This window comes from Nelumbo lutea, chromosome 6 (genome assembly GCF_056320005.1).
Source record: "Nelumbo lutea isolate HS-2025 chromosome 6, American lotus-T2T, whole genome shotgun sequence".
NCBI lineage: Eukaryota > Viridiplantae > Streptophyta > Magnoliopsida > Proteales > Nelumbonaceae > Nelumbo > Nelumbo lutea.
In genome coordinates, this window is record NC_142689.1 from 32,262,500 (window position 1) to 32,286,725 (window position 24,226).

The 24,226-nt window shown below is 36.3% G+C and overlaps 1 protein-coding gene across 1 annotated transcript; it reads left to right on the top strand.

Moving 5' to 3' along the window:
* The first annotated feature begins 10,472 nt into the window (after positions 1–10,472).
* Positions 10,473–14,564, top strand: LOC148848390 (cationic amino acid transporter 6, chloroplastic-like). Its single transcript, XM_088949658.1, has 5 exons — positions 10,473–11,124; positions 11,247–11,466; positions 11,789–12,119; positions 12,248–12,482; positions 13,649–14,564. The coding sequence occupies exons 1-5, from the start codon at positions 10,737–10,739 to the stop codon at positions 14,203–14,205; spliced, it is 1,731 nt and encodes a 576-aa protein (XP_088805784.1). The 5' UTR covers positions 10,473–10,736; the 3' UTR covers positions 14,206–14,564.
* Positions 14,565–24,226: the final 9,662 nt, after the last annotated feature.

Here is a 24,226-nt window from a genome sequence, read left to right on the forward strand (position 1 = left end):
AAAATAAGCCCTTATTTTTAAAATAAGCACTTATTTTGGGCTTATTTTCCAAATACCAATAAGTGCTTAATGGCCCAAATAAGCACTTATTTTTAAGCACTCCCAAACATGGCCTAAGTCAATAAAACCAGTACTTCCTATATGTTGTCTTTCCAGCCAAGTCAAAGTATCTCATTTTGGGAGTATTGTAAGGGCTACACACACTATGAACATGTAAGATTAGTATATTTTCCACTCAATTTTCTTAGCAGTTACTAATTGCCATAAAAGTTATTTTGTGGCTGTACAAGTAACTTTACTCTTTACAAATAGATGTGAATATCACATGGACTTTACTACAAATTGAAAATTCATTAATTCTCATTTTTGTCTCTCTCACACCAAAACTACTGCTATCTTGTAGAAGAGTTCTCTAAAGGTTGCATTTGGAAACGATACAAATGGAGTGTAAATCCCGGTTCAGAATAAATTTGAACTCTGGTTCACTTTTGCCTGTGTTAGGCAATATTACATTTATGCATTGAAAAATGACAGACCAATGCATATTTACATTGATAATAAGATGTAAAAGTACAATAAAAAAGAAGTTAATTTGCATTCAAGTGGGCTTTTGATAATAATAATAATAATAATAAAAAAAAAAAGCATATGCTTTACTGAAATTCATGTTTGCATCCATTATAGTTAAAAGTCTGTTTGGTAAGATAGTAAATTTGTCAGTGCAAAACTAACCCAGTTTTGCAATTTATGTGAACCATTTTATACTCTACATATATATTTGCATTCACACTAATTTGCATCATTTCCAAATGCAGCCAAAAGGATTTCAACTTTGCTGTCTTTAAATGTATTATTGTATCTTGAGAAAGGATTTGCTTGTAATGAACTCAGCTCACTAGTTTGGAGTAAATAGCATTGTGTGCCCCAAATCTCTATTTCAGCTTGTTTTTTATGCTACCAGCACATTCTTTGAAGTGTAAGACAATGACTTCATGGTAATGGCCTGAAGGAACTAGCTAGCTATAAGAAGTGCAAAATAGTTTCACTCACTATTTATAAGAAAATTTGTATCATCCCATTAATTTAACAGTGGATATGGCTTTTATGGTGAAACAGCAGGATTCATGTAGACAACAACATATAGTTGGGATAAGGCTTATAGAAGATAATGACGATGGGTCATTTAGTCATGTGATTGATGATGAGCATATGCTAATTCAAATAAATGAATCATAGACCAAAATATATAGCACAGTAACAATGATATAATTTAACATTAAACACAACTTTTTCTGCAGGTATATAAAAAGACACAAGGTGAAACATTTCAGGAATATATTGTCTAGTAGTTGAGTGGCTGTGGTTAAAGTTGGTTGACTTCATTTACATTTGTCTAGGTGTTGATATGCCTTTATTCCTTGATGGCTAAATGTTGGAACACTTCTCTTTTAGAAAGATAAGTAAAGAGATTATTAGTATGTTATAGGGAGTTGGTCTTCTTGGCTCAATTCATCATTTTCTACTTCTTTTGAAAAGTACTATAAGCTTCTATTGCTTCTCAAGGCTCATCATGCACTTAGAACAAAATCAAAATATACTAATTATTCTTGTCATGATAGAGATAGGAACATAAGCCTTTTTAGAGGTATATATATAGTTATTGGTTAATTTATAAAGCTTCCAATAATAACTATCTCTTGCTTTTCATTAAGGATATGCAAATTGCAATTTGATTGCTTTTTTTTTGGTGTTGATACGCATGTAAGAAGAGATCATGAGATCTAGTAGCGGGTGAGTCAGGGCATTACTACTTTATCAATATTGTGGGTTGGTTTTGTTTGTAGCAATAATAAGTTTCTTTTCTGTGATGGCAGACCACATTCTTTAATTATAATTAGTTTCTCGAAAATACCTTTTAATGTATCGATATGCATTTCATTAAGGGCAAGGGCCAATGAAAACACATTATAAATTTATAAATTTATGGGTGTGGTTAATTTATTAAGCTTCTTAATTTGTCTTTAGTGCTCTTGGGTATTGAAATTGCCATGAAACTACTTTTCTATGTCACTTTTCTTGGATTTCATATGTTAATAGTCTTGCATTGAATCTAACTACCAGTTGCTAACATACTATATATTGCTTAATATTATTATTATTTTGTGGTCAGTGCACTTAGTTGTGAATGTCTAGAACATAAATTTACTTCTCTAAAAAAAAAAAAAAAAAAAGCTTAATCAACCCCATGATCATCATGCTTGCTTGAATCATTCATACAACTTTACAAGAAAAGTTGAAGTTTCAAAGTACGGGTATGGTTGTGTTAGGCCTTTGGCTTTGAAATGAAAATTTCATCCATTCATCCCCTTGGATCATAGCTTTTGCTTAAAATAAACTAATGAATGGGTTATGAAGTTATTAATTAACCCAACCACTCTTGGGTTGGAAGCCATAATGGGAGATCTTTGGACCCATATGAGAAAAAAAAAACTGTAAGGTTTGTTCAGGGTCTTATAATAAAATGCTTTTTAATTTTTTGTGTGGGGAAAATGTGAATGCAGAATTGCTATATATGAGGCTTCCATGTTGATCACTTAAGAGGTGGTAGGGACTTCTCATGGTTTGCTGCACAATTAGAATTCTAAACTAATTAGAGGCAAGTTTTAAAAACCTAGAATCATTGTTTGATATGGAGACAGACAAATTTGTTGATATATGGAAAACCTCTCCATCTGTGCATATGAGTCAATCAATCTATCCCTTTCCCAAGACATCTCTGCAGTTCATGACACCAGAAAAAAAAAAATCCCATTTTGCTATAAACAATGGTGTGGAGTACAATATCCACATGCCATGTCCATCATAATTAAAAGTGTCGTGCATGAGTAGTACAACAGTTTGATTAAAATGGGGTTAACAAATTCATTTGGATGATCAGCATGACTTAAATAATAAAAAATAAATAAAAATAGAATTATTTGGGAGAATTTGTTTAAAGGAGAGAATTTAATTTGTTTTCAAGGATGACCCTTGTCCCAATGCTATTATTTTCTGCTTTTCACAGTTTTCATTATATTGTCCCTTGAGACAAACAAAGCATTGAATCACTTTTCAGATCATAACATGAAGACCTTTTGCCATTGTATGTGGTGCCAATATTTCCATCAATGCTTTGACATAAGAAAACATGTATATGTTAATTAAGAGAGACCTGTATCAATACCCACCAATGAGGAGGGAGGTGGGAATTGAATGTGAAAGCTTCTCAGTGCTTCCTCCTAGCTACCTCTTGAGTGCCACTTAACTACCAATCATATTGAAAAGCATCTAAGTCCCACTCTTCTCTACTTTTCTTACTTTAGTTGTGTATCGATATGATCAATATATATAATTATCTGCAGCTCAATCATATTAGTTTGTTTCTATGCATTGTATGATCTCTAATGCTCCAACCTAAAGGCAAAAAGAGCTTTTTGATCAGCCCCAGTGTCCAGACGCAGACAACAAGCAAACAAACAATGGTCATCCACCATAGAAAGTTGCATGAACCGTTGTTTGTGTATCTAATGTTAATCAGACATTTACTCAGGCTTTTTTGTATTATTTTTTAAATCGAAACTTTACTCCCGGGGCGGCCACCGAAAATTTTTATTAATCTCAAAAAACAAATCTAGGAGGTGGACTTGAAAAACTTACCCCTCTAAAAAAATTATACAGCGAATTTGCGTGAAAGTAATGGAATAATAGCAGGGGTTGTTGTTTGTGAATCTTCTTTGATCTTTTGATCTTATTAAAGTAACTAAGCCTATGAAGGGATTGTATTGATTTGGTCAAGTAATGTAAGTCGTGGTATAAAATACCCACAATCTGATCCAGGTCTAAAATGCATTTAAAGTTAGCCTGCAAAATATTTGGGAGTGGGAGTGGACCTATGCGCGGTCCAGAAAGGAATCAGCACCTCATCTCTGGCTTCGATTTGTGCTATGGAATTCTGAAATTTATAGAATTCTCTACCATTATTAGAAGTTCAATTGTATAGACTCTTTAGCTATTGACCTTGACTCGTTTAATCTTTTAATATTGAACTGATTAAAGTGAAGCCAACAAGCCTCTGGAGGGATTGTAATTGATTTGACCAAGTGTGAATTGTAGTCATAAAATACCCACAATCTGATCCAGGTCTAAAATGCATTTAAGGCTAGCCACAAAATATTTAGGGGGGTGGGGTTGGACCTATGTGCGGTCCAGAAAGGAATCAGCATGTCAGCATCCCATCTCTGACCTCAATGAGTGAGTGCCATGGAATTCTGAAAATCAAAGATCTAGTTCTCTACCATTGTTAGAAGTTCAATAATATAGACTCTTAGATGTTGACCTTGGATTTGTTTGGAAGAACAGAAAAAGAAAACAGTACAGCTTGTTCAATTTCTGATTCTCACTATAGAAACTGTAAATTTCAAGAGAGATTTATAATGATTTCATTTCATGTTAAAACCATGATTAGCATTTAGATACCCCATTAATCTATGAATGACTGTAGTGCTAGTAACCAGTGCTTTTATATTGTTCATCAATTGAGCGTTTACAGAAGAGTTGCAGGGAAATCTCATCTGGAGGCCCCCTCAATAGAATGTGCCAAACTTTACAATAAATTCAACACATCACATCAATTGATCTTTTATTTTAAGAGCTGGCGTGTTTGCATTTGATTGTGGGTTGCATGAGAAACACTTGCGGGAAATGTCTTCTCATGGCAGGCTTTTAGAATCTCCCAAAATGCCAAGTGGAGGACTCACCAAGCGATACGTGGGGGGATCATGGACCACTAAATCTCAACCTTATATTCTTGGAACAGCCAAAAGCTTTAGAAAATAATAGAAAAAAATAAAGGAAGAATAGATGAAAATGTTAGTAGTGATGACTTTGAGTGGATGATGGTGGTAAGGATTAGACTTAGGTGTGGAGAATTACATAACTAGAAGGTTCCCCTCTACTCTTTTTCCTATTAAAAAATTTGGATTTGATTCGCATCAAAGAGAGAATGCCTTTTGACTTCATATGGATATTAGAGAGAAAGAAGAAAAGAAAAGGGAGATAAACCACCTGACCCACTTGTGTTTTAATACAAAAACGGAAGATTTGATCCAACTGATAATTGTTTTAGCTTTTAGCTGATTCCACCCATTTGTACCTTGAGAACAAGTTACAAATTAAAAAACTTCACTACTAGAATATTGGCAAGTACAAAGAGATTGAAAAAAATCACATTTAGTTTTCAAAGTAGATCGTGAATATAGTTTTATATTTTCAAAGCTTTGTGCCCATTAGACCTGTTCATGGGTCGGGCCGGGCTTTTACTCTTCATGAATATAAATTTGTTAGGCCCAAGCCCAAGCTCGAGCTCGACCCTGATAAAAAGCTCGAAGCCCGATGATGATTGTGTTCTTCGGTGACTGTGTTTGCGGAGTTGAGTTCATGGTGACTGTGAGCTACGATTTTAACAGTAAAAAGTGTGTTAGTTCATGTCTAAGAAAGAGAGAGAGAGAGAGAGAAAGAGATAGATAGATAGAGAGAGAGAGAGAGAGAACTCACTGCCGCCGCCAGTGCCTATATTCGCCGCCTCACCAGTGTTTGAGATTTGAAAGAGAAGTGAGAAGAAAAATGAGAGAGAGAAAGAGAGAGAGAGAGAGAGAGAGAGAGAGAGAGAGAGAGAGAAGGAGAGGACTCACTGTCAGAGTTGTTGCACCGGTGAATGTTCGTCGCCTCACCGATTGTGTGGCTGCCTGAGAGTGTGAGGATTGAGAAGGATGTGAAGACTGAAGAGAAGAGAGGTTCGACTAAGGGGAAAGAGGTGAAAAAGAAGGTTCGGCTTAGGGAGTTAGGGTTTTTTAAGTTTAGTCTATAGGTCAGGCTGGGTTGGGCTCAGGCCGGTCTATTTTGGCAAATCCCGAGCCCGGCTCGAATTTATTGCGGGTCAGGCCACCCGGCCCATGAACAGGTCTAGTGCCCATGCATATATGATGATCCTAAGGCTTCATTCTCATCACCTTTGATAGGCTCTACCCACATATTGTGAATGTAGTCAAACTAGCAAGGTATATACCCCCTAAGACTACAACTTTCAAAAAAAAAAAAAGTGGAACTAATCCTATATTATTTTAGATTCTAAATGATATGATTTAGATTCTAGATGATGAGGGCTAGGGGTGGATTCGAGTCAAGAAGAATTGAATATTTGGCTATTCAAGCTCAGTTCGCAGAAATAGTGTCAGGCTCGAGTTCAAGATCAAGCTCGATTTGAGCTAGAGACTTGAGCTCGAGCTCGGCTCGGTTTAAAAGCTCACAACTTCAAGCTTGGTTCAGCTCGACTCGGCTCGAGCTTGACTGTAAGCCAAGCTTTTTTTCTAAAAGATAAAAATTATACATATAAAAATATTTTTTTTATTTTACATACAAAAAATTAAGAATTATAAAAATTATTTACTATTATACATAATAAATAAAAATATTATTATATATATAATAAAAATTATTTATTATATATATTTATATGTATGTATGTATACAATAAAAATTATTTATTTATTATACTAGATTCAATTAGGCTTGGACTCGAACTCAGCTCGAAGCTTAAATTAAACCAAGCTGAACCAAGCATTTTATGAATTGAACTCTAATAGCTCGTAAGAAGCTCGGCTCATGACCACCCTTAATGATGACTTTGAGATCATATGTGAATATCTCTATATATGATTTAGATTCTAGATGATGACCTTCTTAAGCATTTGGAGTTTATATCATATGTGGAGATCTCAATTGCAAATGCAAGCTAATCAGAATCTTGATAGTAGTTGGGTTAAAGCATCCACTTTATTAAATTAAGATGGTTAAACTAACTGAAGAAATCTTCTATCTCTGCAAGTAATTAAACTGAATAAACAATAAAGAATCATTTTTTTATGGAGGAATTAAGTAGATGCATGTACACTATGGGTGTATAGAATCCACTAAAAGTGATTGACTTGATCAAATCCTTTCTATGTACCCATGTGGATTAGACATGGTTAAAGAAGACTAAAATTAAAGAGTCTAGATTTGACTCTAGGACCCCATCAACATACAGTTCCATGCAACTAGCAACATTTTGATATTTGGGTTTCATTCTTCCTATTTGAATTATATTACACAATGAAACTTATTAGTGTCAATATTGTAAATGGCAACTTAGGTGACCAAAGTTGAAAGACACATTATCTGCCAATGACCCAATAGTCAAAATGGTTGCATGGCACCCCTTCATTTAGGAGGCGTGGAATCAAACCTGTGGAACCTTAAGCTCTCTGTGGTATGGGCAGTGGGCCTACCGTGCACCCTACTCTGTGCCTCTGCCCCACCCTGGTTCCCCTCTGTTCTAGAAAATAACACATTTATCCTTTGTTAGAGTCATATTGGTAAATGTAGGAACCGTAGGCCAGACAAGCCTTTTCCATCAAAGAAAAGTTGTTTGTGTAGCTGAGACAAAAATCAACTACCTTGTTAAATAATGATAACATACCAGTAATACCTTAATTATCAATTAATAGAGACCCCTAATTAAGTCTGGCAAGATATCAAATTCATCTCTTCTCCACCTTCTGATTGAAACTAAAATTATCTTTTCTTTTGCCACAGTTGAGGTCACTACATCATCATGAAACTTAACCAATCAGATCGAGAAGGTGGAGAACAAAAGCCACGTTATGGCTATTGTTGATGAAATCAATCCTTCACATGAAAGTGTTAAAAAGCAATTTAAACTAAATCCGATTGTAAGATTGTTACAATCTGGCTCTTGACTTTCACGGTTTTATTTTGCCTTGAAACCGTTATTTTCCTTGGATTAACAGCCTATAAGAAAGCTGGTTTCTCTGTTTCTAGTGTCCTTGTAGTAGTGCATTGCCTAAAAAGAGAAGCCTATGAGAAGGTAGAGGGATTTTCAACTACTTTTGAGATTACTTCTTTCAGATGTGTTTCTGGAGGAAAGAGAAGTTAAGGACATGTTTGTCCATTTATAAGTCCATTTTTATATAGGATATGATGCAGGACAAACAAAAGAGCTTTACAACATACTGAAAGTTCAACAATTTTGAAGGCCACCATAAGCAATTTCAGCCAAATGTTAGTTTTACCAACCTGAATAGTCCTTTTCAACTGATGCCATTATTTGAGGAAAATTAAATGAAACTTGGACCAAACTAGGTGCTGACAAGAACATTTTTAAGATACATGCAACAAAACGGTTTATGAAAAGGACTGGATTATGAAGAACCAGAAGCTAGCTAGCTTTATGGATCAAATGTCTTCCTAATTACTCTGAATTTTCAATGGAGATGGAGTTGGAATTGATTCAGATTGAGCAATCCCAGAATTATTATTGCCATTTGTGTTACACCCTCAAATCACAAAATTAAACATGGTTCATGATGTTAGCAATATTGGTGTATTATGATTGTTTGGGTTGGCCATAAAGAATTGATTGGACCTTTACACAGAACTTGCACAAAGTGAATTGCCAGTATGCATCAAATTAATACGGTTTAAACAAAAATTATCACACCAGTTAGCAATATATTGGCTTATTATGATTGTTTGGGTTCCCATTGAAACACTTTTCAAGCTGATCATTATTATAAAACTGAACAACCATTAAATTGTTAAAACTACCTTCAGCTGATTAGTAGATAAAACAGATTATCATGTCAATTGAATTCCACTTTTAAGCCTGTACATTTTGTCAAATAAAAGTGACATGATTGACATTAAATAAATCATGATCTTCAATTCATTATTCTCCCTAAGCTTTACAAAAGGGTTTGCTTTGATGGAGAAGTTAAGGTATTCATAATACATAGCATCGCTTGATGAACTGAGGGTAGCCCAGTTGATATGCTAGATGAATTGTCTTAGGGGTGATGTGGTTTCGAATCCAACTCTTATTATTGATGTGATGTTGTATTATTCATTTAATTAACTACCCCTGTAGATATAAAAAAGTTCAAAAAAAAAAAAAAAACTTAAAGGCCCAAGAGAAATAGTCTTAATCAACTGCCTAAACTCTCAAGAACACTAGTTAATGACCACTCATATATACTGAGTAGGAGCAGCTATACCTACATCTACATGCATGTTTTGTTTGGGACCTAATGTGGTAAACCCAATTGGATTCTGGGAGAATAAATTGGGATTGACTTTGTGTGAGGTTTTTATTTGAGTTAAGAAAATAAATCAGATTTGATTTGTTATAAAGGATTTGAGGTAACTTGTGTGAGGGCTTTGTCTATAATATATACTAATTAATGACCATGCCCCATAATTAATGACCATGCCCCATTTAGAGTACAGGACAACCATACCTACTATTTTGTTTGAACCAAATTACCATGTGAGTAATGGGTCCCAAATTCAAAGAACCACAAACTAGAGAAGACTAAAGATAGAAAGAGATTCCAACACAACACTTTCACTCCCACTAGCCAGAGCCAGAGAGCTTGGAGTGCGTGAAGCAGTTGATCACTGCTGTACTTAACTAAAATTGACAGAATACATTTGTCAATATGTTGGAAACTTTGGTGGTCCTTCCTGGGAGTTGTGTCACAAAAACCGATGATTCATAGTTAATGCCTTAATGGACAATTAAGATGTATCCGTCGGATTTTGAATTTTGGATAGATTATATTGTTCAAAATGATTAATTTTCTGTTAAAATGCTTATAAAAAAAGGATAAGAGAATGAAATTGAAGTGGCGGATGAGTTGTTGGCTGAATAGAAGAAAAGGAGAGATTGGTTTGATGCTCATATCATATAGAAAACCTATGAAAAGCAAAAGCAAAGAAAGTCAGAAGGCCAAATACGTATTATATAACAACCAGTTCTTCGAATTCATCGTTTTCCATGCATCCTTCCGTCAGTCTGTCTTCTGAGTACATCTTAATGAAGGGGCAGTTTCGTTGAAAATACTAAAGTATTCCCCAGCTCACTGTATTGACAATTATTTTCTAAACATAACTGAATCTGCTAATAGAGACCAAATTTGGTTTTTTAAAATGTAAAAATTCCAATTAGATTTGATTTATAATTAACAACAGCAATATTATTGTTACATGTTGAAATTCTCCATGCCTGATCAGTATTTTATTTGAGTTATAAAACTAAATCAGATTTGTCTTATTACTCGTATATCTAGTATGAGCTACCTTTAATTCTTAATATGAGTTAAACTTTATTACACGTTTTCCTGAGTGGGAGGCAAGCTACATGTTTAAAGGAGAAGCTATCACACCCAATTCGATAAATCTTGGACTCCCAAAAGATTAAACAAGTTTACTAATTGTAATTCGGTAAAACATTGCCTTGATGATGATGGGTTTCTTATTTTGAGATCTTGGAGGCAAGGCCATATCGTTTTCTCATAAAAATAAATAAATAAACTAAGCATCATTTAGTAGTTGCTTTCAGCTTTTAACAAAGTACACAGTTCACACAGTTCCTTTCTCTCTCTCTCTCTCTCTCTCTCTCTCTCTCTCTCTCTCTCTCTCTCTCTCAGGAGATAGAAAGAAAGGGACAAAACCGTAATTCCAGAAAATCCTAGTGCAGCAAATGAGTGATCCATCATCCTTCATACCACCCCTCCATTCCATATATAAACCTGTTCTCCCTCCTCGCATGGTACCAAAGAAGCCATTTGAGTTGTACAAAGATGGCAGCAATTCAACCTTCACCCAACCACACCTCTTTCCTCGCTTATCTTCAGTCCCTCCCTGAGACACCCCACAGACTAAAGAAGAGAATGTTTGCTACATGGACTCCAGACCAAGAGCTGAACCAAGTAAGGTTAAGATCAGGTGCAGACATGAAAAGAAAACTCCAGTGGTTTGACTTGGTAGGCCTTGGTGTTGGAGGAATGCTGGGCGTCGGAGTTTTCGTGACAACAGGTAGCGTAGCAGCTAACATCTCCGGCCCCGCTGTCTTTCTTGCTTATATCATCGCCGGAATATCAGCACTCCTTTCTTCCTTGTGTTACACTGAATTCTCCATTCAAATTCCGGTGGCCGGAGGAGCCTTCAGTTATCTAAGAGTAACCTTTGGTATGACCATGCATATATAGTAAAAAATCTCTTGGCTGCAGGTTTTCTCATCTTTCTGTGTTTATTGGTCTTCTTATCTTTCTGCTGCTATTTCTGTGTGTGATATTGTTGAAATGGTTTAGGGGAGTTCATGGGATACTTTGCTGGAGCTAATATATTAATGGAATATGTCTTATCAAACGCGGCAGTGGCTAGAAGCTTCACCGAGTATCTGTCTTGTACATTCGGAGAAGAACCTAATTCATGGAGAGTTGAAGTGGGTGGATTAGCAAATGGTTATAATAGACTGGATTTCCCAGCTGTTGCAGTTGTCATTCTTCTTACTCTTTGTCTATGCCATAGGTTTGATCCCTCGCTTCCTTACTGGGTTTTTCCTTGATTATTTTATGTTCTTGCCTGCTGCTTTTACTGGCCAGGTCTTCGTTTGTAAGTTTGTGGAGCTTCTTGTCTGTAACTGTGTAACATGGACAAGAACTGAGTTAACGTTTTTCCTTTCTTTTCTTTTTTTCCTCCTCTGTTCCTTTCTGGTGATATATTCTGAATCAGTGGTAAATATAACCACTACTAGTTACTCTATGGTTTTGTCGTTAGTATTACAGTAATGAGTTAATGGGTTGTTATTATATTCGACTGTGGAGTAATGGTAATGTCTTTTGGATTGCAGCACCAAGGAGAGCTCCATACTGAACATCGTTATGACAGTCTTCCATGTGATCTTCTTTGGATTTATTATAATTTCTGGCTTCTGTATTGGGAGCGCCAAGAATCTGATACACCCAAGCGGACTAACTCCTTTTGGTTTTAGAGGTGTAATCGATGGAGCAGCTATAGTCTACATCAGCTATATTGGCTACGACACCGTGTCGACCATGGCAGAAGAGATCAAGAACCCTCCTAAGGCGCTGCCGGTGGGAATTGTTGGGTCTGTTGTCATTGTTACCGCACTCTATTGTCTGATGTCCCTGGCTCTGTGCGTGATGATCCCTTACAATGAGGTGAGTACTGAATCAAATTTCATAGATTCTACTCAAGAAAAGGATAGAATTAATTAACCCATTTGGATTTTGGTGCATATATATTATCACTGCTAACAGAAGCCATATCTTTTCCATGATTTGTATAGATATCTAATGCATCAGCATCATTCGCTCTGGCTTTCAAAATGATAGCTGGTTGGGAATGGGCAAGCAATTTTGTTGGAGCCGGTGCAACCTTGGGAATCGTGGCGTCTCTGCTGGTTGCCATGCTTGGCCAAGCCAGGTATCTCTGTGTTATAGGAAGGGTTAGACTGGTGCCATTTTGGTTTGCCAAAGTACACCCTTCAACAGGAATTCCTCTGAATGCCACCGTCTTCTTAGGTAATTAAGGATTTTCGATCTGCACCCATATACGCATAGTGAGATTAGATTACCACTTTACACCACCGAATAAGAAAGAAAAACACACCGTTTGCCAAAGCAGAAAGCAAAAGTGGAAAACACCCATTTAATTAAGAATAAAATAGAGAAAATGTGTTCCAGTAAAGAGTAAGGCCAATATATATATATAGTACCTTAATTAGAAAAGGTACTGTCTTATTTAAATAAATAATGATCCAAGCACCCCCTTAAGCCTTAATATATTCGTTTTGTATTTTCAAAACCAGTGGGGGTGGGGGTGATGTAATGTTTTCAAGGTCAAGCTTCTTTAACATGAATGTGTTGTTCTTATCACCAATTCTTGTTCTTTGTCCTTTTTTTCCTCTTTGTCAAATGTAAGAAATATCATGAAAAGAATATTTTGTCCATTTTCTCCGGGCCATGACTTGGCAATTTAAGTACCGGACAATGGACGTCCTTAGTACGTGCTTGCACACTCACAGAAAGATAGAAAAAGGGTCGTCAGTTAATGTCAAAAAAAATTACATTCAGCTGTTTGAAGCTTTTTAAATCACCAAACTACTCTTTTATATTTTTTTGAACCATTTATTATTTGACTAGTTTTCTGAAGTTTTCTTGATTGCTCTAATACATCCTTACAGATTTTTTATTTGATTCAATTTTCAGCTGAAATGGCAGAGGTTTCTTTTTGGTAGATATAAATTTAAAGTTTGGGCTGGTTTTTCTTGACTTATTAGAGAAAATTAATTTTTATATGTGAGTGAAATGATTATTATTATTTTAATTGATTTTGCTTGGAAAAAAAAGGTCTTTTTAGGTCAATTAAAGTGTAAGAGAAAAAAAATATTCAAGCAGATATTTTAATAATTTAATGCATTCCATCTGACTTGGCCAAGGCTAAGGCAAGGGGATATCTGTTGTAAAAGAGAGGAAGTGTAATTGCCCTTGACCCCATACTGATAATTAAATTGATGTCAATTCACGGGTGAGCATGGATGTATAGAAAGTGAGTTTTGACATTTTGAATGTTTATAGGTCTACAATGAAACTCAAAAATTTAAATTGACTTGTCCGTACTTTTTTGAAAAAAAAATAAAGAAAAAATAGAACTAAGCCCATAAAACTGGTTTAATTCCATTGTGCAGGGATATGCACAGCAACAATTGCACTATTCACAGATCTTGTCATAGTGGTGGACATGATCTCCATCGGCACGCTGCTGGTGTTTTACCTGGTGGCCAACGCGCTGATCTACCGCCGGTATGTGGTGAACGGGAGCAACCATCCGGCACCCGTTCTCCTCTTCCTGCTGCTGCTCTCATCAAGCTCAGTTGGCTTCTCCATGTCATGGAAATTCCACGAACAGTGGTGGGGCTTGGCCATCTTTGGTGGCTCTCTCTTCATCATCACTGCCTTCTTCCACTACTTGCTCCCTTGCACCGCCCGACCCACCCAGTGGTCGGTGCCGCTCATGCCATGGCCGGCCGCGGCCTCCATTTTTCTTAATGTCTTCCTCATGACTACCCTCAAAATTAGGGCTTTCCAGAGGTTTGGTATATGGGCTTGTCTCGTCACCTTGTTCTACGTATTCTATGGCGTTCATTCAACATACAGTGCAGAGGAATTGGGGATGGAGGATCAAGGCATGAATAATCCAACCTTATCAGCACAACAAACCAAGCTAGAAATCCAATTCGTTTAACTAAATCCTGTCCAACTGTCAAGTGCTTTTGTTGTTTTCCTCTTTTTGTCCAGTTTTGATCTTGTCATTTAAGAGTTTAGGCCTCATGGGATTCCTTTTAAGCACAAAAGAAGAATAAAATAAAATCATCAGAGATGCACACAACACCTAACAGAGGAAAAGCGGAAAGGGGAAAAAGGAGGGAAAGAGACAGCTTTTTATTTTTATACCTTTTCGTTTTTGTTTCCTTTTTATCTTCCTTTTTTTACCATCTTTCTCAAGTACCTATAATGAAACAAGATGTGAATTATGTAAAACAAATTCCTTAATTTTCATGATTGGTGAAGATAATTAATTGATCATGTTTTTGTTTGTCTTAACCGCACCAAGGTTATTTGGATCCTTTCGTAGGAGTTGTTTCTTGACTTGTTAATTACTTAGATTTTTTTTTTTTACCCCAAAAGGCAAAACCATTCATTGTTCAATTCACGATCAGAAAACAGTCCATATAACAAACACCTAATATGCCTTTGGGTACCTACCTATGTTTTTTATTTTTATTTTTAGTTTTTTGAAAACGCCCTTAGGCCAATTCATTCAACAAATTACTCAATTACATCAGATTCCAGATTAGGAACTAGGAAGCATGTTTGGCAAAACAATGTGCAACTCGATTACAAGTCCCAGGAACAAAAGTAACCAAGTAAGAGGGAAGGTGAAAAAGATATCTCTTGCAATTCATAGTGAGAGTGTGGATACTCCATGAAGGTGTAGATGAATTTTCCATCAAGAGATGAATAACAGATTTTGCATCACCTTCTAATATTACGAAGGTACCTAGCTATGTTTGGTTACTTATCCAATTACAGTAAGATCTGAAACCAAGAACATAGTCAAAGGCCCAAGGAGTTATTCCCTGGGTGGGTAATCCGACGCTCAAATCAGTGATGGGAATGGGTGGTCGGGCCGAACAGTTGAGAAAGCAATGCTGGTTCGAGCAGAATAACAATATGGATGCTAGAGAGTTAAAAGTCCCTTACCTTGAGCAAGAGTTACCTTTTAATAGCCGAAGATCCATGTCCTATTCGAATGAGGCTTTTGGGATTGTCGGGATGAGGTTGTTCGCTGAAGTCTTTGGGATGAGACCTAATCCCCGACAGAATTATCCTCCTTATCCGTACGACACTCTCCTATCTTGGTCGCACTTATCCGATGACGTGATGCCGATATAGCAGAAGTGATAAGACGGCCACAGAAATAACACATAGCACCCGAGGCCACCTCAACCATAACCCAAACAAATAGAAACAAACATCCATATATTTCCAAAAGGTTTGGCTAAGGGGGGATTTCAAAATTTTATTTAATTAGAGTTTCAATTTCCAAATGATATATGGAGCCTAAAATGATCGAACCATTCACCTATATTTATATTGTGCTAAACTGCGAACTGCTAAGAGTGATAAAAAGCCTTGCAAAAACAATGCAAAGATACATTAAGAGGGGTTCCAACTTCTAACTTGTAAAAATCCCCAAACAGGTACTAAATAAAGTTGTGGGTTCAAAAACTAATAGGTTCCATAAGTACGTCGCGATAATTTGAACCTTGATTTTAGGATTTATTGCTAGCAGGGTTGTATAATAAGATTTTGTTTTCATGATTATCTCTTCTTAACTCGCTTTCCTAATCATTTTTTGTTGTTTGGGATACCAAGATTATAGACTAAAAGGTTTCCCAAATGATTAATTAAGAATAGCTTTAAGGTTAGAATAAGATCATGTAGACAAACAAAAAAAGAAAAAAGAATTAAAGATTAGAATGAGATTACAGTCAAAAGGTGAAAAAACAGAGAATTATGTTTGGTTTAAAGAAACTGCGGAAAGAAAGATATGGTGATTGTTGGTTCACAAGTATATAGAGATGCAACTTGGGCTAGCTAAAGCCTAAACCCAACAGAGCTTTTGATAAGATATTTGAGTTCAGCTTGTGAAAATCTAGATTCAGTTTGGTGTAAATCAAACTTTGAGCTAGGCTTGAACCCAATAAAACTCGACCTTTGAAGCTCATGAGTCTAATCAAAGTTACGTATATCATATTTTTAATTTTTTATATATAATAATAAATAATTTTATGTGTATATATGTACATAATCTTTTATACGTACATTTTAATTTTTATATGTATACTTTTTTTTTTGTATAAGGATCTTGGCTCGTTGTCCAGCTTGAGCCCAGCCGAGATTGAACATACAAGTTTTTGAGTATACTCGAACTTTGAGCCTCATGCTTTTTTATCGAGTTGAGCTTGAATAGTCAGATTCGATTAGATTGAAGGTTGGGTTAGGGACTTAGGCTTATGCCCTAAAAAAAAAGATTAGGGTTAATATGTCAGGTAAACCAATCCTACATTATCTATTCATATGAGAGCATATATAAATACTGCATACATCTGTGTTGTATATGCATCAATGATTCTCAGGTTTGAAGGTTGGGGTTTTAAGGTGTATAAATATAGCACTCCTTAAGCATTCATGCACACACCTCACTTACCAGAAAAGTGAACGCAGGAAAATCTGCATAAAGCAACCTCTCACAGAAGCGAAACCCTAATGACCTAACCTTCTGAATCGTGATATTTAAAAAAAATAAATAAAGCAAAATGAAGAAACTGGGTCATCAATCAACCAAATTGAATAATTATGCACATATTTTCAATAAAAAGCAAAATCATTTAACCACCACTTATATTCATGTTATAAGTTACAAAATCTATTATGTGTAGTTGTTTTGCGACTCATGGTCAAACCATTTGACCCCTGACCTGACAAACTGGTTTTATGTTCAATTCAAGTTTTAAAACACTGTATTTAAGTATTTATTTGAATTAGTAATTATTAAAGTTTGGAAAGTCTTTTCTCAAACCACTTATACTTTTTTTAAGTACTTATTTGTGTTGCAGTGTTTGGTAAATTGGTTATTTCATAAATACTTAATTTTGCAAAAAAAAGTGACAATTATAACCCTAATGTGAAATGTTGAAAAAAAAAAAGATAAAAGCGGGTTCGGTTGAGATCAACCCTAAATGGAGGTGTAGGAGCCCACTTATTGCCGCTGCAGATATGGAGATTCAAAATGATAGAAACTACAAGGCTACTATCATTTTAAGGAGATGGGGCAGTTCTGAAAATTTGGTGACACTCTTGTCCGCACCACACCCCCCCCCCAAAAAAAAAAAAGAATAATACTTATTCTAATGCGTACTTAAATAAAAAGTTAATAAATAAACCACTCAAGTTGCTTATTTTTTAAATACTTGTTTTACAAATAAGTACTTATTCATGGCGTATTCACCACATGTTAATCAGTACTTTCAAGGCACTTTCTGTGTGGTCCCAATACTTGTTTAACTACTTATTTGAATAAGTGCCCCCAAACAAGGGCTAAAACCTACCTCCCAAATCGGGGGGGCGCTCATTTATTCATCTAAATGGGTTTGTGACGGTCACATTGGAGGACATGAATATTTCTTTTGTATTTTATTTATTTTACAAACAATTTTTTGATAATTTAGTGTCATTTGGCAAGCCTTTTTAAAAAGATCTTCTAACAGTCAAAACAGAAGTGTGTTTACAAGCTATTTATCACACGGAAAAGACCAGAAATTTTCTTTTGAAACTTCTTGAAATTTGGCATTTTCAGTATTTTTTTAGTTTTTCCATGCATATGTCTCTGGTCTTACCAGCTTTTGGTTACCGAATAGAAAAAGACTGATATTCAGTCTTTCAAAGTTTGAAGCCCAAAAGATTGCACAAAAAGATTTGCTAAATGTGGTCAAATCAATAATTATATAATTAATGCCATAGCATAAAAATTACTAAAATTCTCTGGTATGGGCATTGGGGTACTCCAAGTTTTGAAAGTTAGGGAAAAGGTAAAAGTGAAGGTGAGTTTTAAATAATAATCATTCTTTTATATAATTTGTTGTGTGAATTCAATCTGATCCTTTGCAGAGCAAAAAATTGTAATTTCTTAATTAAAACGAATCTCCTTAATAAAAGAGAAATTAGAGAAAAAATCCTACCATTTTTAATTAGTTATTTAGTTGAGCAAGAATCTTCAAAGATCTCCACTCCAATTCCTAAGCTAATTATCCTTCCACCAAAATAAAAAGTAAGCAAATCGTCAAATGGGCGAAAAACATGTCCACTACTTCCATTTTAACCAACTTAGAAAAAGACATCCCATCTCAAATTCTCATGTTATCTTTCAACATGATATTACAACTTCAGTTTGATCCTCAAGTATTCCATCTCATTAATCTCTATTATTTTCCATGACTTTTGCTTGTATACGTGAGATTTTGTTTGGATTAGTTAAAACTAAGCTTTCCAATTTATTAGCGTTTCTAATAGATAGGGCTGCATATGGTATCCACTTGAAATCCAATAAAGTTTATCTAAAACTAATATGTTAACAACGACCAGAGGTGGATCTACCCTAATCCAGATTGATAGTATTTAACATTTATATTTATGCTTATATGCTTGGCTAAGATTGATGGGTTAAGTTCGAATCAACGCCAGAAAAACAAAAGCTACTCAACCGTCTGATGGGCATGGAAATGATGCAACCCAATATGAAGTATTTGGGCTCCTAGATGGACGAAGCAAAAGGCAATGTCAGGCCATTTGACAAAACTCTCTCAAAGGTTGAAAACCAACCGGACACCTGGAAAGCAAAAGTTCTCTCTCAAACAGGTAGAACTACCATGTTAAAATCAGTATCCCAGAATATTCCAGTCTATCAGATGTTTACTTCCATATTTCCAAAGAAGTTAGTAAAGAGACTAGACCAATTCCCACAAAATTTCTAGTGGAAGGAGGAAACAAATCAGCATGGGGGCCATAATATCACATGGAACAGAATTTGCAAACCAAAATCAGGGGGAGGTCTAGGATTTAGGCATGCAGAACCAATGAATAAGGCACTTTTTACCAAGCAATTCTGGCGACTCCTTACAAGAGGGGATGAGCTTTGGATGGAACAGATCCAGGCAAAATATTTGAGAAATAAGACTATCTTCAAGGTCAAACCCAAGAGGTCTCACCCCCTACCTTTGTTGAAAAATTGGAGACGGAGCAAGAATAAACTCCCAAACGGATCCTTGGATTCTGGGGCTCCCCCACCAGCAAGCCTCAATCCCGACAGCCCCAAATCTCCATTGTTTGGCATTGGATGGTGAAAGATTTTATCACATCCCAAGGAGAATGAAACTCCCAACTCTTACACCAAGTTTTTGAAGACACCTCAGTTGAAGCTATTTTAAATATACCCTTGAACCCTCAAGGCCAAGGGAACAAATTGTTGTGGAAGAATTCAAATGATGGGGAATATTCAATACGGTCGGCCTATAGAAGTTTCTCAAGAACTAAAGCAATGGGCCCCTCTAGTGAACAAATCAAGTGGTCAAAGTTGTGGACCACAAAAGCTCCCCTTCGATGCTAACTTTTTGGCTGGAAAGTCTTGATGAATGGAATCAAAACGAAGCAATCAATTTGGGTCTTGCAACACTCAGGGGACTCTTCTTGTGTTCTTTGTGGAAATGCACCTGAAACCCAGGCGCTTCTCTTCTTTGAATGTTCTCTAGCGATAGCAGATTGGATATCAGCTCAAATTGGCTACAATCCAGATGCCTTGATTTTATCAAGATCACCAGACTTCCTAACTTGGTGGCTAGAAAGGAACCCTGAGAGGAAAGATCTCCAATATTTCTCCTTGGCTAGATTACTAGCCATTTTGAGAGCACTACAGGATCATAGAAACAAAGTGATCTTCAAAGGAAAGTCCTCGGACCCCCTTAAAGTCATAAAAAATAAAAAAGAAAACTTTTACATCCCAAATGCAGAAAACCCAATTCAAACCCATCACCATCATGAACACACTACCCTTTTCACCCACCAACTATCCCTAACTTCCCATTAGGTAGTTATAATTGATGGATCCTAGAACACAACTACTAGCTCAGTTTCCACAGGTTTATACTTATTGTCTTACACACACAATGTTTGCATTGCAGAAGGACAACAGTGCAAGGCCTTTAATGCCTTAAAAGCTGAGCTCTAGGCAATCATCAGAGGCTTGAGAATACTCATTTTGTTGGGTATCAGTCAAGCAACCATTTTGTCCGATGCAAAGGAAATTCTGTTAAAGCTCAGAGGAACCACGGAAAACATAAGGTGGAATGAATAAGCACTGATCGAGCACATCAAGTATCTACTCTCTTTTTTTGTGGAACTTAAAATGATGTATGTAAACAGGAATGATGTGAGCCCTACTCATGACATAGCATCAATGTAAATAGAACTCATATTTTGATCCCTATACCCCTCCATTTAAGGCATAACACGTATTTCTGTATGAGGGGTCAACTTTTTGATGTTTCCAATGGATCCTTTGCTTACACCAAAAAAAAAAAAAAATCTGATAGAATTCATAAAAATTGGGAGAGGGGGTGGTGGAGGAACAAAGTTCTTTCCTATCATTCATTCCCAGCATCATATATTTACCCAATTTATTATTAAGTCGGATAATTCAGTAGATAAAGATTCAATTCAATTTTGAATGCTCACGAATCAAATTTAGATCTAGTTATATCCGATTTGAGTCCCTTTCATTAGCAGCCCTTCACGGGAGTGAAAGGAGGAACGCCTAAACGACAGAGCCAGTACTCAATACTAAACGACACAGCCTCGTTAAATTCCTTCCAGGAAAACCTATTAGATTTTGATGAAAAAATGAAGAAACCTGACGACAAATTTCTTCCAGAATTAGATTTTGGGCAAACTACGAATTGGATCACAAACTAAAAAGTCTATAATACTATAGCGTGAAGGAAAGGATTGACAACTTGAGGACTGTTAACCAAACAGGTGGGGACCCCCACCAGTCACCAGGCACCATCAGGATAAGCTGAGTAACCTGAGTTAGCCAAGAAGTATGCTATGCACAATTTTGATTACGACTCATATCAACCCATAACTCTACCAATATGTGATCATCATATAAGGAAACAAATATCAGCAAAACTTTTTTTCTAGTAACTAAGAGCAAATATCAGCAAAATCGTGCTTGTCCTTGTTTTTTCTTCTGATAATAATCTTAAGATTGTTGGTACATTGAACAAGTGAGACCAACTTGACTCTAAGGGGGTGTTCTTTTATTGGATTTTGAGAAGGAAAAAGTTGGTCAATGGAATTTTAATTCCTATTGACCAAGAAACTCATGTTTTTTTAGATTAAGGTGAATAAGTAACTTTGTCACCTGGGGGCTGGGGGAAAAATCACCAACACTTGAATGGGACAAAAATGTCTCTTTAAGTAATGAATTTTTTGGGGTAAAATGGTCATTGCCTTCTTTACTTGAGAAATAAAAGAACATGGGTAAATGCACTTATCGGGGTAAGTCTTCCTAAGAAACACCTACCCAGGTAAGTGCATTTACCTGGGTTAATAATTTACCGAAAAGCGAATGGGGCCTAATTATAAAAGTATCTTTTAAGCTTATGTTTGAACAAGCTACTTAAGCAAGTTACAATTATTAAGCTTTTGCTTTTGAGTGTGGGATAGAAAAGTGGCATTTTAAGTAGTTATCTTTGGTAAGAATTACTTTAAAAAAAAAACGTTAAAAACTAAAATCAAAACACTTCTAAACCCCAAAACCCAAGTCTAATGCAAATTTGAGGGGATTTTCACATTGTAGCTTTTGACTTTGTAAGGTAGGGGTGCAACTCAGGCTGATTGGGTCAGACTGAAGGTCAATCCAAATGCAACCTTAAAATGTTCGAAGTCTATACCTCGGGCTCAGGCCTGGACCAATCTGAGGTTAAGCCCAAGGTTAATAACCTAGGTCCAATCCAATCTTAACCCAATACTTGGGCTGATTCTGGGCGCAGGTTAGGGGTGAAACTGTGTAAAATGCTAAGTCGGGTCAACTTGAGTTGCACTCCTAGCTCAGATTGGGTTAGGCTCAACGGACTCAGATGGGTGATTGGGTTTAAAAGAAATATTGGATATATTTTTTGTAAAGCCACCTTTTATTGGACATTATGTTATGAACAAAAGTTAGGTGTAGAATTGATTGGAAATATGTACAAATTACATTTACAAAAGTACAGACATATGTTACATATACATATTTTATACTTATATATGATTAAAAAAAGATATTTTTGTATAAAGAAAATGCATGCATATATTTGTTTGGGCAGACTTGGAATGGGTCAAGCCGAACTTGGATACCTGAGGCTTCAACCCATGCCCAACACAACAGGCCCAAATTGGCCGAAGTTCAGCCCATGGTACAAAAGCTCTGGCTGGATTGGATCGGGCTCAGGTATGGCCCACCCAAATTGCAGGTCAAGGTGAACCACCTGGACAGCTAAATGGTTGTACATTCAGGGCCGGCTTGGGAGGGCCGATCTGAAACTTCAGCTAAGATGGTTCAGCTGCTTTGAATGATTCCAAATAAGCTATTCTAAAAAGCTGTGGGCAGCCCTTCAAAATGACTGGAAGCCGATTTGGGATCTCCAAAATTTTCACCAAACATACTAACATAGCTTATACAATGCCCCAAATGAGACCGGCCGGCCCATCATAAAAGACAAAAGCCACTGCACTTCAGCCCTCCCAAACAACCAGGCACTCAAATAAAAATTTGTGCTTACCGAAAAAAAAATGGCCTTCCAATGAAAATTTTTATTCAATCCATAGCCCCCTCACCTCCCCCCCTTCAGCCCTCCCAAACAACCAGGCACTCAAATAAAAATTTGTGCTTACCGGAAAAAAAAATGGCCTTCCAATGAAAATTTTTATTCAATCCATAACACACCCCCCCCAACCCCCACGCGGCAAACAAAACCAGGCTTAGCCTTCCCTTGAAGCTTTTTTTAAGTAGCTTCTCCAAGGCAGCTCAATAAAAACGACTCAACCAAAACTTAGCCCTTCAAACCAGCCCTAAAATTGGGGCTTTATGCCTTTTAGAATTTAGAAGAAAATCCTGAACCTAAAAGTGTTTTTAGCGAATCAGATTTTGGTGGATTCGCTAGGTGCCAACCAGCTGGTTGGTAAGGTCTCCTGCTGGTCGTAGCAGAGACTTGGGACCAAACCTACCCGCACCTGGGTTGGGTAGCCCTTTAGAAGATACCAAGAAAGGATAGAGAGAGAGAGAGAGAGAGAGAGGATTTGGGTGGATCCATATATACCATACCCATAGCATATCATCGGAATTACTTCTGGATCTTATTGGGTCTGAACCAGTATATGACAAGAGGTTCCGGACCCGAGACCCGAACCCACCAAAGATCAAAATTCAAAAGTCAACTAATTGGATATTTGGAAATTGACAAACTCCTATTAAGTAACAATAATTCTGAGTTCCGTTACATTCACATGGTTAATAATAAAAAGAAAAAATGTTTAATGGGATTTTCAGTAATCGGTTCTGAATCAGACAATTCCTAAAAGCTCAGTTTGGAAAGAGTACGAATGCAAATGAAGTGCAAATAGAGGTTCAGAAATACAAAATGCAAGGCTTTGTAATGTACATATTTGCATTTATACTCTTTCCAAATTGAGCCAAAGGGTTCTTAGCCGAGTTGGACCGTTAATAATCAAGCCTAAAACCTGTGCTAACAAGGACCGGGTATATCAGGTATCAGGTAATTGGATACAGGATATATTTGGACTGGGTATATCAAGTCCACCTCCCACCTGCACTTGTAAGGGTTGAACTTGTATAGTTGCATTCAGACCCCATTATACGTGTGATCTTGTATGTATTGGACTTTAGACACATGAAATAGGACACATTCCATGAATGCAAGTGCACAAGATACAACTACAAACCCCAATTTTAAACATCTTGTTAAATAAAACTATTGCTTATTAGAAAAATGATGTAGCTGAATATTTTCTAATATGGGAATGGGATCTCATTCTCATAAACAACTAGAAGCACAAGAGGCTAACCAAAACCTTAAAAACAT